Below are 13,339 nucleotides of genomic sequence, written 5' to 3'. Positions count from 1 at the left end.
AGCCTACCTTCTAGCGCCAAAAAGCGGCACCAAATACATCCAAGATGGCGCTACCAGGAGGAATTACGCCGGGAAGCGGACCCGCCCAACAGCGGTGAGTATCCCAAAAGTTAGAGTGCAAGTGAGGGCCAGGCACTATTAAGAACAAGGAAAAAACGCTAAAACAAACAAAGAAATAAAACGAGGTGAGTTTAAAAACGAGCAGCAGCTCTGGTCCTGAAGCGCACAGAGCGCATGCACAGGTCGATTATCAGCTAGCAAGGAGGAGCAGGCAATTTTCCTGACTTAAATACACGCCTAGCGTCCTTCTGACGACTAGAGCGTGAAGCCTACCTTCTAGCGCCAAAAAGCGGCACCAAATACATCCAAGATGGCGCTACCAGGAGGAATTACGCCGGGAAGCGGACCCGCCCAACAGCGGTGAGTATCCCAAAAGTTAGAGTGCAAGTGAGGGCCAGGCACTATTAAGAACAAGGAAAAAACGCTAAAACAAACAAAGAAATAAAACGAGGTGAGTTTAAAAACGAGCAGCAGCTCTGGTCCTGAAGCGCACAGAGCACATGCACAGGTCGATTATCAGCTAGCAAGGAGGAGCAGGCAATTTTCCTGACTTAAATACACGCCTAGCGTCCTTCTGACGACTAGAGCGTGAAGCCTACCTTCTAGCGCCAAAAAGCGGCACCAAATACATCCAAGATGGCGCTACCAGGAGGAATTACGCCGGGAAGCGGACCCGCCCAACAGCGGTGAGTATCCCAAAAGTTAGAGTGCAAGTGAGGGCCAGGCACTATTAAGAACAAGGAAAAAACGCTAAAACAAACAAAGAAATAAAACGAGGTGAGTTTAAAAACGAGCAGCAGCTCTGGTCCTGAAGCGCACAGAGCGCATGCACAGGTCGATTATCAGCTATATATATAATATAATATATATATATAACAACAGGTTCTTTCAATGAAAGCGAATAAGCCGCACTCCTGTTGGTGAGTTGAAAAGCTTTAATTTCCTTTGCAGGATACAGCCGTTCTTGTCCTGATGCATTTCGGTCTGTACGCAGACCTTTTTCAAAGGAGGCTGATTAGCATCAGAGGGTGGAGAGGCATCCGTTTCCAGCAGCTCGTCTGTGTATGTTTTACTCCCTCGGTGGGCGTTACTGATGATTAGATGGAATGTTTTCCCCCTGGTGGACGCCGCATTCGGTTCGATCCGTGAAGCTTGCTGGTCTTCGTAGTCTGCCACTCTTCCCTCATTACTGCCCCGTGGGGGGGCGATGCGTGTGGAGCAATGTTCTTGCCTGCTTTCACCTGTGCCCCATACTGCCTATTTTCGAGGTGATGAGGGCCAATACCAGGGTCCAGTCCCTGGCGGCTTCCCCTGCCCTTGAGCTCTAGCAACGAAACAAGGTTTGGTCCAAAAGGCGGGTAGACGTGGGAGCTCTTTAGTTGGCGGTGCGTGCTTGGCGGCTGGACCACGCCGTTATTTATAACAACAGGTTCTTTCAACGAAAGAGAATAAGCCGCACTCCTGTTGGTGAGTTGAAAAGCTTTAATTTCATTTGCAGGATACAGCCGTTCTTGTCCTGATGCATTTCGGTCTGTACGCAGACCTTTTTCAAAGGAGGCTGATTAGCATCACAGGGTGGAGAGGCATCCGTTTCCAGCAGCTCCTCTGTGTATGTTTTACTCCCTCGGTGGGCGTTACTGATGATTAGATGGAATGTTTGCCCCCCTGGTGGACGCCGCATTCGGTTCGATCTGTGAAGCTTGCTGGTCTTCGTAGTCTGCCACTCTTCCCTCATTACTGCCCCGTGGGGGGGCGATGCGTGTGGAGCAATGTTCTTGCCTGCTTTCACCTGTGCCCCATACTGCCTATTTTCGAGGTGATGAGGGCCAATACCAGGGTTCAGTCCCTGGCAGCTTCCCCTGCCCTTGAGCTCTAGCAACGAAACAAGGTTTGGTCCAAAAGGCGGGCAGACGCCAAGCACGCACCGCCAACTAAAGAGCTCCCACGTCTGCCGCCTTTTGGACCAAACCTTGTTTTATATATATATATATATATATGTATGTAAGCTCCCTCGTTCAAAGAACGATCCACACTCACGACAGGGATAACAAAGTAAGTGCTTTATTTTGGCAGTATGCCGAATGGCTTCAGGGCTGGGGAGAAAAGTCTGTGATGAATTCAGGACCAAAGTTCGTCTAAAGTAAATCCGACGCGTTTCGAAGGCAAGATCCTTCTTCTTCAGGGAAAGACGAATACTGCGGAGATATGCTCCCAAGTCCATTTAAACATGACACGCTCCATATAGGGGCTAGGCATATGCCGTGGTGTCTTCTGGTACTTGAAGTACAGCAATGAATCTGTATGCTGCTTTCTCCCTTTAGTGCCCCAAGCTGCCGTCTCCAAGCACTCACAGGGTCCCCCCTCTCTTTCGCCAGCCATGTTGCATCCTGACAATCGGAGTGAGCGGCGGAATATTCTCGCTGTCCCAACAGCCTGGATGGCTGCCGATACACGGCTCCGTTGCAGGACTCTACAATGGCGGTGCTAGGCGTATGCAGTACGGCTCCCAGGTCCACCAAAAGCGCCCATGCACTCTTCCAGGCGGGTGCGGTGTAAACGGCGGTGGGTCCGTTGAAATGTGTAAGCTCCCTCGTTCAAAGAACGCACCACACTCACGACAGGGATAACAAAGTAAGTGCTTTATTTTGGCAGTATGCCGAATGGCTTCAGGGCTGGGGAGAAAAGTCTCTGATGAATTCAGGACCAAAGTTCGTCTAAAGTAAATCCGACGCGTTTCGAAGGCAAGATCCTTCTTCTTCAGGGAAAGACGAATACTGCGGAGATATGCTCCCAAGTCCATTTAAACATGACACGCTCCATATAGGGGCTAGGCATATGCCGTGGTGTCTTCTGTTTCTTGAAGTACAGCAATGAATCTGTATGCTGCTTTCTCCCTTTAGTGCCCCAAGCTGCCGTCTCCAAGCACTCACAGGGTCCCCCCTCTCTTTCGCCAGCCATGTTGCATCCTGACAATCGGAGTGAGCGGCGGAATATTCTCGCTGTCCCAACAGCCTGGATGGCTGCCGATACACGGCTCCGTTGCAGGACTCTACAATGGCGGTGCTAGGCGTATGCAGTACGACTGCCAGGCTCACAGGTCCACCAAAAGCACCCATGCACTCTTCCAGGCGGGTGCGGTGTAAACGGCGGTGGGCCCGTTGAAATGTGTAAGCTCCCTCGTTCAAAGAACGCACCACACTCACGACAGGGATAACAAAGTAAGTGCTTTATTTTGGCAGTATGCCGAATGGCTTCAGGGCTGGGGAGAAAAGTCTCTGATGAATTCAGGACCAAAGTTCGTCTAAAGTAAATCCGACGCGTTTCGAAGGCAAGATCCTTCTTCTTCAGGGAAAGACGAATACTGCAGAGATATGCTCCCAAGTCCATTTAAACATGACACGCTCCATATAGGGGCTAGGCATATGCCGTGGTGTCTTCTGGTACTTGAAGTACAGCAATGAATCTGTATGCTGCTTTCTCCCTTTAGTGCCCCAAGCTGCCGTCTCCAAGCACTCACAGGGTCCCCCCTCTCTTTCGCCAGCCATGTTGCATCCTGACAATCGGAGTGAGCGGTGGAATATTCTCGCTGTCCCAACAGCCTGGATGGATGCCGCTACACGGCTCCGTTGCAGGACTCTACAATGGCGGTGCTAGGCGTATGCAGTACGACTGCCAGGCTCCCAGGTCCACCAAAAGCGCCCATGCACTCTTCCAGGCGGGTGCGGTGTAAACGGCGGTGGGTCCGTTGAAATGTGTAAGCTCCCTCGTTCAAAGAACGCACCACTCTCACGACAGGGATAACAAAGTAAGTGCTTTATTTTGGCAGTATGCCGAATGGCTTCAGGGCTGGGGAGAAAAGTCTCTGATGAATTCAAGACCAAAGTTCGTCTAAAGTAAATCCGACGCGTTTCGAAGGCAAGATCCTTCTTCTTCAGGGAAAGACGAATACTGCGGAGATATGCTCCCAAGTCCATTTAAACATGACACGCTCCATATAGGGGCTAGGCATATGCCGTGGTGTCTTCTGGTACTTGAAGTACAGCAATGAATTTGTATGCTGCTTTCTCCCTTTAGTGCCCCAAGCTGCCGTCTCCAAGCACTCACAGGGTCCCCCCTCTCTTTCGCCAGCCATGTTGCATCCTGACAATATATATATATATATATATATTATTATTTTTTTTGAGAGTGCTACAGGTTCCCCACATGCGGGCAGGACTATTCAGTGCTTCTGACTTTGATGCGGAGTCCCCTGAAAAGACAACTAGTATTACAGGTAAGCAACTTTTCCTTGTCCAGTATTGGTGTCTTTCATATTCACATGTAGCCTTCTCCCCTCCACGGTCAGAGGCTTGCTACTGTGCTGTAAAGTCTGTGTTATGATGGTGTCTAGGGGGAGTACCGAGCTTGGCTCTTCCACCTCATTGAACCAATTTGATATTTATTGATTTGTATAGCGCTGAATCACCCATGAGGGTATCTCTGCGCTGGGGACGGAGGAACATCGGAACAGGAGGGAAGACATTTAGAAGAGGTGGGTTTTTAACATCTTTCTAAATTGAATCAGATTGTGTCCTGAGCGTAACTGATTAAGCAGGCTATTCCAGAATCGGGGGGGCAAGATAAGAAAATTCCTTGCCACCACTGCGAGCCTTTTTGATTCTGGGAATGGTGAGCAAATGTTCGGTGCTAGACCTGAGAGTTCGTGACGGGATATAGGAGGAGAGCTTGTTGGTGAGATACATGGGGCCCTTGCCATTACGGGCTTTGTGAATAATACAGCCTATTTTGAACTTTACCCTTTTCTTTATGGGGAGCCAGTGAAGTTGATTGAGTAAGGGTCCAGAGGGTGTTCTATATGGGGCATTGTTGGTGAGTCGGGCAGCAGTATTCTGCACTACCTGGAGTTTATTAATGGCACTTTCGTTGGCTGAAAACAGGAGGTCATTACAATAGTCAAGCCTACTCAATATTAGGGCCTGCATGAGTGGTTTTTTTGTAGAGGAGAGTAAGAGTAGAAAAATCCTACGCAGGAGGCCAAGAACATAGTAGCAGGAACCTGCGGTGGTGTTGGCATGTGTGTTATGTGTGAGTTTGTGATCAATTCTGACACCTAGGTTCTTAACCACTTCTTTGGGAGTGGGGGCTGTTCCCAGCTCTTCTGGCCACCAAGTAGGTGACCAGAGAGTGGTAGCTCCTCCAAACAGCATGACCTCTGGTTTGCCCCCGTTGAGTTGCAAAAAGTTGTTACGCATCCAGGCAGCGATAGATTTCATGCCTTCGGAAAACAACAGATCAATGTTGGGTGTATTTTTATCAAATATTAGAAGGAGCTGGGTGTCATCTGCGTATGAGATTGGAGTAAACCCCAAGGATCTCATGAGTCTGGCCAGGGGGGTGACATATATATTGAAAAGGGTAGGGCTTAGGCAGGATCCCTGTGGGACCCCCTTGCTCACTTTGGTAGTGGCAGATGTAAACGATCCCATGGTAACTGTTTGAGTTCTGTCTGTAAGAAAGTTGGTGATCCACCTCAGTGCTGGCCCCTGAATGCCTATGTCTTGGAGCCTTTCCAGAAGGATGTGATGTGAAATGGTGTCAAATGCTGCTGACAGGTCACGCAGCACCAAAAGCGCCGCTGACCGTTGTCAGCAGCCATGCGTATATTGTCAGTAACCTCAATAAGGGCGGGCTCGGTACTATGTTTAGCCCGAAACCCAGATTGAGAAATATCCAGTAGTTAGTGAGTTTCCAAATAATTAGACAAGTGTCTATTAGTGTGTTTTTCAATGAGTTTAGACTGTAAGGGTAGAAGAGATATGGGTCGATAATTAGTGATTTTGGTGGTTGGGACCTTGGGGTCTTTACGTATGGGTTTGATTTGCGCATCTTTCCAAGCCGATGGAAGGCGGTCCTCACTAAGGGAGCAATTCAGAATAGAGCAGATCGGGAGAGCTAGTTGTTCCGCAAATTTAGCAGAAATCCTTTCCGGGATGGTGTCCAAGGGTGAGCCAGATTTCATTGCTTCTATAAGGGATATACCTTCCTTCATATGAAGCTGGGGAAAGGTGTGGAGTTGGGCAGATGTGGTATAAGTGTCAGGAGGGCAGACCGTGGGGGGAAGGGAAGAAGTGTTAGCAGCAATGATTTTCTGGTAGATGGTATCAATTTTGAGGATCAGATGCTCCGCGACATCATTGCATATGGACTGTGAGGGGGATTCCACAGTGTCACATGCTGATGGGCTAGAGTAGGCTTTTATTATTTTAAATAGCTCCCTGGTATTGGATCCAGCCTTCTCCAATTGATGAGTAATGTGCATTTTGCGCGCTGTTTTAATGTTATTGTGGTAAGCTGCTAAGGCGCATTTGTATTTAGTTTGTCTTGTTATAAGTGTGTGAGTCGCCAGGTGCGCTCCAGTTTTTTACATTCACTCTTTTCAATACGTAGGGCCGGGGAGTACCATTCTGTAGTAGCAGTAGAGCTTTTGGGGGGTGAGTGGCCGGTTTTAAAGGTGCTGCTTCATCCAGTAAACTGGAGATAGTGTTGTTAAAATGGCTTAGTTGTTGTTCGACATTGAAATTGCGGGTGTCAATGTCCCATGTCGAAAAAGAAGAGGCAAGGGGATAAGCTTTGATTTTATGCCAGGGTCTGTACCACCTATCTGTGAGGGGTATGGGAGAAGGTGAGATGGGGGGCTTGTCAGATGGAAATTAACTACAGAGTGATCCAACCAAGTGAGTGGTAAAGTATCTCTATATTCAATGAATTGAGAGTTGGAAAGAATTAAATCAAGGGTGTGTCCTGCGAGATGAGTGGGATCGCTGTTGAGCTTGAGAAGCCCCTGGGAAGCCCAGTCCTCTAGACAAGTTTTAGCGTCTAAGTTGTTTAAGTCCTCACTATGAATATTAAAATCTCCTAGAAGTAGGAAATTTCGGGTAGCAGCAATATGGGGGGGGCGATAAATTCTAAAAGACTAGCATTAAAGTCGTTTATTGGTCCAGGGGGCCTATAAACCAGTGCTCCTTTCCAACTCTGTTGGGGTTGTAGTTCAATTTTAAAAATAAGACATTCAAATAATTTCGAACAGAACTGGTCAAGTATGGTAACTGGTATATGTTCTTTATGAATTATGGCTATACCTCCGCTCGCTCGTTCTAGCCTATCAAGTCTTTGAATGTGAAAGCTGGGTGGGAGAGCTAGAGCTATCGCAAGAACCACAGAGGGTTTAATCCAGGTTTCCGTGAGAAATACCAGATCTGGGTTAGTATCCTCTAAGAGATCCCAGATGGCGGTGGCATGTCGGGGGAGAGATCTAACGTTTGCTAAGAGGCCTATCCATGTAGTATGGTGAGGTGGCTCGGCAGGGGGGTTCGTGTAGGGCCGTGTCTCGGCGGTAGAAGGTGATCTGGTAGCAATAGAATTAGCTGTAGTTTTTTTGTTCTGCAGGGGGCTGGGCTGGTACTTACACTTATAGCAAGAAAAAGGTCCTTCGGGCCATCCTCCGAAGGGACATGATTGGGGGGCCGGTCTAAGCTTTAACAGGAATTCTCTAGTATAGGTGAGCATAGGTAAGGCTCGAGAGGAGCTATCAGGATTATTAGGTTTAAAATGACATGGGGTCTTGGCTCCTGGCGACGGGCAGGCGCGTACGGGCGCAGACGGGCTTGCCTTAGGCGCGTCCGCTGCGCGTCTGGGAGTGCATGGGATGATATAGTGGGTGGGCTAACAGCTGCAGGCAGCTGATTGGTCGCCCAGCCAGGAAGTTGTGAATCACTTCCTGTAGCTCGGGTCTTTGTCCCGCCTCCCTCCACACAAACCAAACAAGTGGTGGTGGACGGGGGAGTATGGACTAACCGTAAAAATACAGTGAGTGCCTTTTTAAAACAGCGGCGGTTTTACCCTTGTGCTTTTTTTAAAAAAAAATCTGCGTGAACCCTTTCCGGCGCTCCACGTTACCTCCAGCGCGTCCACTGGCCTCTGGGAGTGCAGGGGATGATATAGTGGGTGGGCTAACAGCTGCAGGCAGCTGATTCGTCGCCCGGCCAGGAAGTTGTGAATCACTTCCTGTAGCTCGGGTCTTTGTCCCGCCTCCCTCCACACAAACCAAACAATTGGTGGTGGACTAGGGAGTATGGACTAACAGTAAAAATACAGTGAGTGCCTTTTTAAAACAGCGGCGATTTTACCCTTGTGCTTTTTAAAAAAAATTCAGCATGAGCCCTTTCCGGCGCTCCAAGTTACCTCCAGCGCGTCCACTCGCCTCTGGGAGTGCTAGGGATGATATAGTGGATGGGCTAACAGCTGCAGGCAGCTGATTCGTCGCCCGGCCAGGAAGTTGGGAATCACTTGCTGTAGCTCGGGTCTTTGTCCCGCCTCCCTCCACACAAACCAAACAATTGGTAGTGGACCGGGGAGTATGGACTAACAGTAAAAATACAGTGAGTGCCTTTTTAAAACAGCGGCGATTTTACCCTTGTGCTTTTTTTTAAAAAAAAATCAGCGTGAGCCCTTTCCGGCGCTTCAAGTTACCTCCAGCGCGTTCAAAGTTTGGGTTGTTTTAAAATAAGGTGGGTGTGCTGCTAAACAGTATGTTTGGGCCTATGGTCATTTCCACATTGTTGACTGTTTAAATTTACAGGGGATTCCCAGCCTGACGCTCGGGAATGATTCAAGCATGTATGTTTATGAAAGATACCAAAACTGGACAACTGGAGTTACTAGTTAATTTCTTTAAAACTTGGGAAGGGAAGGTGAAGGTTTCAGTCCCTGGTGGCAAAAGTATGTGGCAGATTATGCATATGTACAGTGTGAGTACAGGCCACTCATGCACATGCTAGACACACAATATGCATCGTCTAAGAAAGTTAAGGTGCTAGTCATTTTTTTTAAGCACTCATCTCATAACATCCATGGTAAAGATTAGATACTAAAAATGACTGAGCAAATACTTGTCCTGTCTATTGTAAGAAGTAGCATAGGTGCAGTAAGACTCTGAAATATTGTTCTTGCAGGTGCTGGGTGATGGAAATTATTGAAGAGTTGGCAGTGGTGTTTTTTGTGGATTTTGGTCGCTCTGCCACAGTCCTGGCTTCGTCATTACGAGCACTTGAAAACAAGACATTCTGGGCAATACCACCCTTGACGCAGCCCTTTATGCTACAAGATGGTATTCAGCTAATATTTCTTTGTTTTAAATTCAATTTATGAAAATAGAAAATGTAAACCAAATTATACCTGTTATAGACATTGGTCTATATGTTTTGCTTTACATGGAAAGTTATTTTTTCTCCATTTCAAAGCTGTTCCAGGATCTCTGTGCATGGGTGGGACTAATCAGTGTTTATGAATTAAATATAAATTCCTTTGATAGAGGACTGGTGTTACCAGTAAGCTATTTTCTTTTTTTGCTTCTATTGCAGGTGTCTTCCATTCAGAGAACGTTGTTGGCAGCATTTTGAAAGGAAAGATAAATGGCCGTTCTCCTAGTGAGGTATTACCCCAAACAGTCTGTTCCATCATGGGCCGCATTATAAACACCTAGTGCTCAAGGCACAGGCATCCAGGCGCTTGTTAAGGACGAGAAAGTGAGAAGGAAAGGAGGCTGTGAGAATCTGCTTGGTTTAGATGGAGGTCTTCAGAGGCTTTGAAAGGGGATTTGGGGCTGTATAAGGATCTTGTAGGTTTTACAGAGATTTATTTAGGGTTAGGCAAGTATATTGTGGATAATTTGTCCATGTATGTTTCAAGTACTTGTAGATCAGCTGGTAACTTTTGTGAGGCCTTTTAGGAAGTGTGGGAGTACATTGGGAACTACCTGATTTGTTGGAACTATGTGGGTGTCTTTGTGGAGCCAAGGTGGTTGTGTGTAGGGAGAACCGTGCAAAGGTCTATTGGGGCTATATGGCGATCTGTTTGGAACTCTGTAAATATCTTTTGATATCTGCTGAGACTGTCTGGGGTTTTCTTGAAACTGCAAGGGTCTGGATGGACTGTATGAGGAGGGTATTTTGATTTAATTTGCAGTGGATGGGGTATTTTGTGGGTATGGGAAGTTTCTTTGGAGGCGAAGCCTGGGTGAATCTGTAGTCCAAGTAGATCTGGTTCCAATCGAAGCATTTGAAGCAAACACTATGTTAGATACTATAGGGTGCTATGTGGGTTGACCTGTGGTGGTGTTATTGTGTTTTGCATACAATAGACTGACCTTGGGTGGGTTATATAGGTCTCTTTGAGACCCATGTCCTGGACTATTCCGCCCATGTATTGGTTTATTGAGACCGGTGTGGAGGTATTTCGGTATCTGTCAGGAACTGCCTGAAGAAACTTTTCAAACTGTGTCTGATATGGTCAGTACAGGTTAGGAGATTTTAGGTTTGGCATTCGGACAGTCACTTGGAGATTAGATAAGTGTTTTTTGCGGACTGTGCTTGTGTCCCTGCTATCTGTAGACCTATTTAAAACCATATGAGGAACTTTTGTGACCTGTATAAACATATTTTGCAAACTGTAACGGTCATGGGAGGAATGTTCAGGGTTTTGTTTTCGCAGTCTAAAGATTGGGGGATTGCCTGATGAGGTCTGAACATTGAGCTCATGTCCAGTTCTGCTGGCAATCTTGCATGGATTTACTGATAGCTGCACAAGGGTTTTTGTGCCTCTCAACATATATTTGGTGATCTGTGATAGTCTATTGTGAGCTAGGAAGAGTTCTTTTGGGAGCAAAATGTTTTTTTTATCAGGCATGTGAGGGTCTGATGGCAGCCATGTGTGGATCTGCTGGGAGCCATTTGAGTAGTTACTAGAAGCCATAAGGAGATCTGTTGTGCTGGTCTTGTGGGGCTATCCAATAGTTTGTTATGACAATTGTGTGTCTTTGCGTGGGGTGGATTACTTATAGCTCTTAACGAGGGTCAGTTACTGTATATTTTACAGATCCCTTTTGAGATGCCAGTTGGTGCTTTGAAAGTTGATTGGAAGAGGCTGATCCTGTTTTAGCCAGTAGGAATCAATGGTGGTGAAGTATGTCATGCTTGCAGCCTCAATGTCGCAATGTTTGTGTGCTGATGCAAAACATTTGTGTATATATAAGTAGACTGTAACATCTTACTTTTTCTTCAATTTTTGTGTACTTTTCTTAAAGTCTCACATTCTTACATTTATGAAGAATGTTGAAGAGTAGTATGTTGAAAATCTGAAGCCATCGTTCTACAAACTCTCAACCAGCCTTGGATGGAAAAGTCCTGCAGAATGTACAAACTGAAAACCAGTTTTTGTCTGCATAGCATCAGCAGCAGCACTTGAGTCAGCTTCGTGTCAAGACGATCTCACGCTTGGGCGTATCCATTCCTTTTACCTGGGTGAGCCTGAGCCCAGATGTGTTTCATTGACAATGGACATTTGTGTTGGAGAAGAAAAAAGTGTGTGCATATTCTGCAGATGTTCTGCTTTGTGACTTGAGGTGATAATGGTTGTTAGTTTAACAGGAGGGAGGTTTTCTCATCTGAGGTACATTTTCCCTTTGACATGAATAAATAAGTTACATGTGAAAAGCACATTTCACAGTGGGAATGCAGAAATTCCCGCCAGATTGAAGTTCTGCTTTCCGAAATGTGATGCATACCACTAATCCTGGAAAGCAACAAATTACATTAATTCCTGAAATTGTTTGATAATCACATAATCCTCAGAAATTTCTTCAAACTATAGCAATTTCCCGATTTGTTTTGTTCCCCATGATCTGTGAAAAGTGTGCCAGATGAGAAACAATTACTAGTTTCAGTGATCTCTATTGTTTCTATTGTAGTTGTTTCTTGTGTTCTCAAAGATGGAATATTGTGTTTTTCCACCGATATATCTAATTGCAGAAAATTTCAGTTGCAAGGTTTTTTTGTTTGTAATGAAAACAATCAGATTTCAGATGTTCAACTTTTCAAAAATGTATGTTAAACAAAAAAAGAAATTAAGTTGTTTTCACATTTACCTAATATTAATTTAAGCAACAAGTTGGAGTCCAGATTCCGGAAATGTTGGTTAGTGTTAAGTTATACATTTTAAGTAATATCGTTTTATTAAATACTATTGTTTCACTTTTATTTGGTAAAATATGCAAGCGTTCAAAGGGACGCATCATTTTAAAGACTAGAAAGTGATGACAGCAAATATATTTATATTCTGCGTTGTAGTATCCTCACTGATAGTCCTAAACATAGAATATTTTCTGCCAGCATGCAGGGACCCCAGAAAACATCTGTCATCTCATTTTGTAAATGTATGCATAGGTGTATACATATCAAATTATGTAAATGGAGACGGATATTTTGAAAACATCCAATTACTAAAAAGTCACCTCAATACTTTCTTTTAAAAATAATTTCAATCGCAGTATCTAACTGAAAAATGTATCCCTTAAAATTATATAGGATTGAACTTTTCCATTATAGAAGAACACATAAAAATAAAGATTGTCTACAAAGTGCATGCCAATTAAAACTATGCTATTACTTTAAGAAGTCAGCAGCTTTCTGTTCCCAGCGTGCCTTGTACTGGCAGTTTGCCTGACAGCCTCATTTCTTTTTGGCTGGCTTTTATAACACTCAGGCAAGAGGTTTTCTCCTACTTTCCCAAAGTTTATTCCTGATATTTCTTCATTTTCTTTCCATTCATTCAACATTTTTACTGTCCCTTCCAAGACTTATCTCTGGTTTGTTTTGAAGAGCATTTTTTCCTTTCCAAATGACTTCACTATTTCAGAAGTGCATTTCCTGTGGTAGGGTAAATGATTCCACAGAGCCACACTGTGTGGTCTGTTTACCACCCTCTCCCTCCACACAGCTGTGAATTTTGCCACAAGTGTTAAAGGACAGAGAGAACATTTGCTTGAGTGTGCAGTAGGAAGACCTCAATGCAAAACAGGAAAAATAAAGACAACAGCAATCCAAAGAGGGGGCTCTCTCAACTGAACCTCTACATCCTCCCAAGAAGGGCTCCAGAGAAGCAAGATAAAGAGAGATAAGGCAGCATAATTCAATGTCATCATTTCAAACACTCTTGACATTGGTAAATGGTGAGACAGTCTCAGCACCAACAATGTTTGTCTACCATGGAGACATTAATGCTGAGACTGTCAAAACAAGCCCTTTGAGTTCAAGTCCATTGATGTTCAACCTATCATCACCAGTACACTTGTCATCTGCATTGATGTGAACACTGACATCCAAACACTCAAATTCACATTGATGATTGGTGAGACACTCCAAATTGATGTTGATATATACTTCTT

At 45.3% G+C, this 13,339-nt stretch overlaps 1 protein-coding gene across 1 annotated transcript in view; it reads left to right on the top strand.

Moving 5' to 3' along the window:
- Positions 1 to 12,560, top strand: part of TDRD10 (tudor domain containing 10) — an 852,263-nt gene extending 839,703 nt beyond the window's left edge. The window contains exons 12-14 of the mRNA XM_078670270.1: positions 9,072 to 9,226; positions 9,480 to 9,550; positions 11,201 to 12,560. Of these exons, the coding sequence (XP_078526396.1) occupies positions 9,072 to 9,226; positions 9,480 to 9,550; positions 11,201 to 11,239 (265 nt within the window). The 3' untranslated portion in view covers positions 11,240 to 12,560. The remainder of the gene's footprint in view (positions 1 to 9,071; positions 9,227 to 9,479; positions 9,551 to 11,200) is intronic.
- Positions 12,561 to 13,339: the final 779 nt, after the last annotated feature.

Source organism: Lissotriton helveticus, chromosome 12 (assembly GCF_964261635.1).
Source record: "Lissotriton helveticus chromosome 12, aLisHel1.1, whole genome shotgun sequence".
In the NCBI taxonomy this organism is placed as follows: Eukaryota; Metazoa; Chordata; class Amphibia; order Caudata; family Salamandridae; genus Lissotriton; species Lissotriton helveticus.
This window is presented reverse-complemented; position numbering and strand designations above follow the sequence as displayed.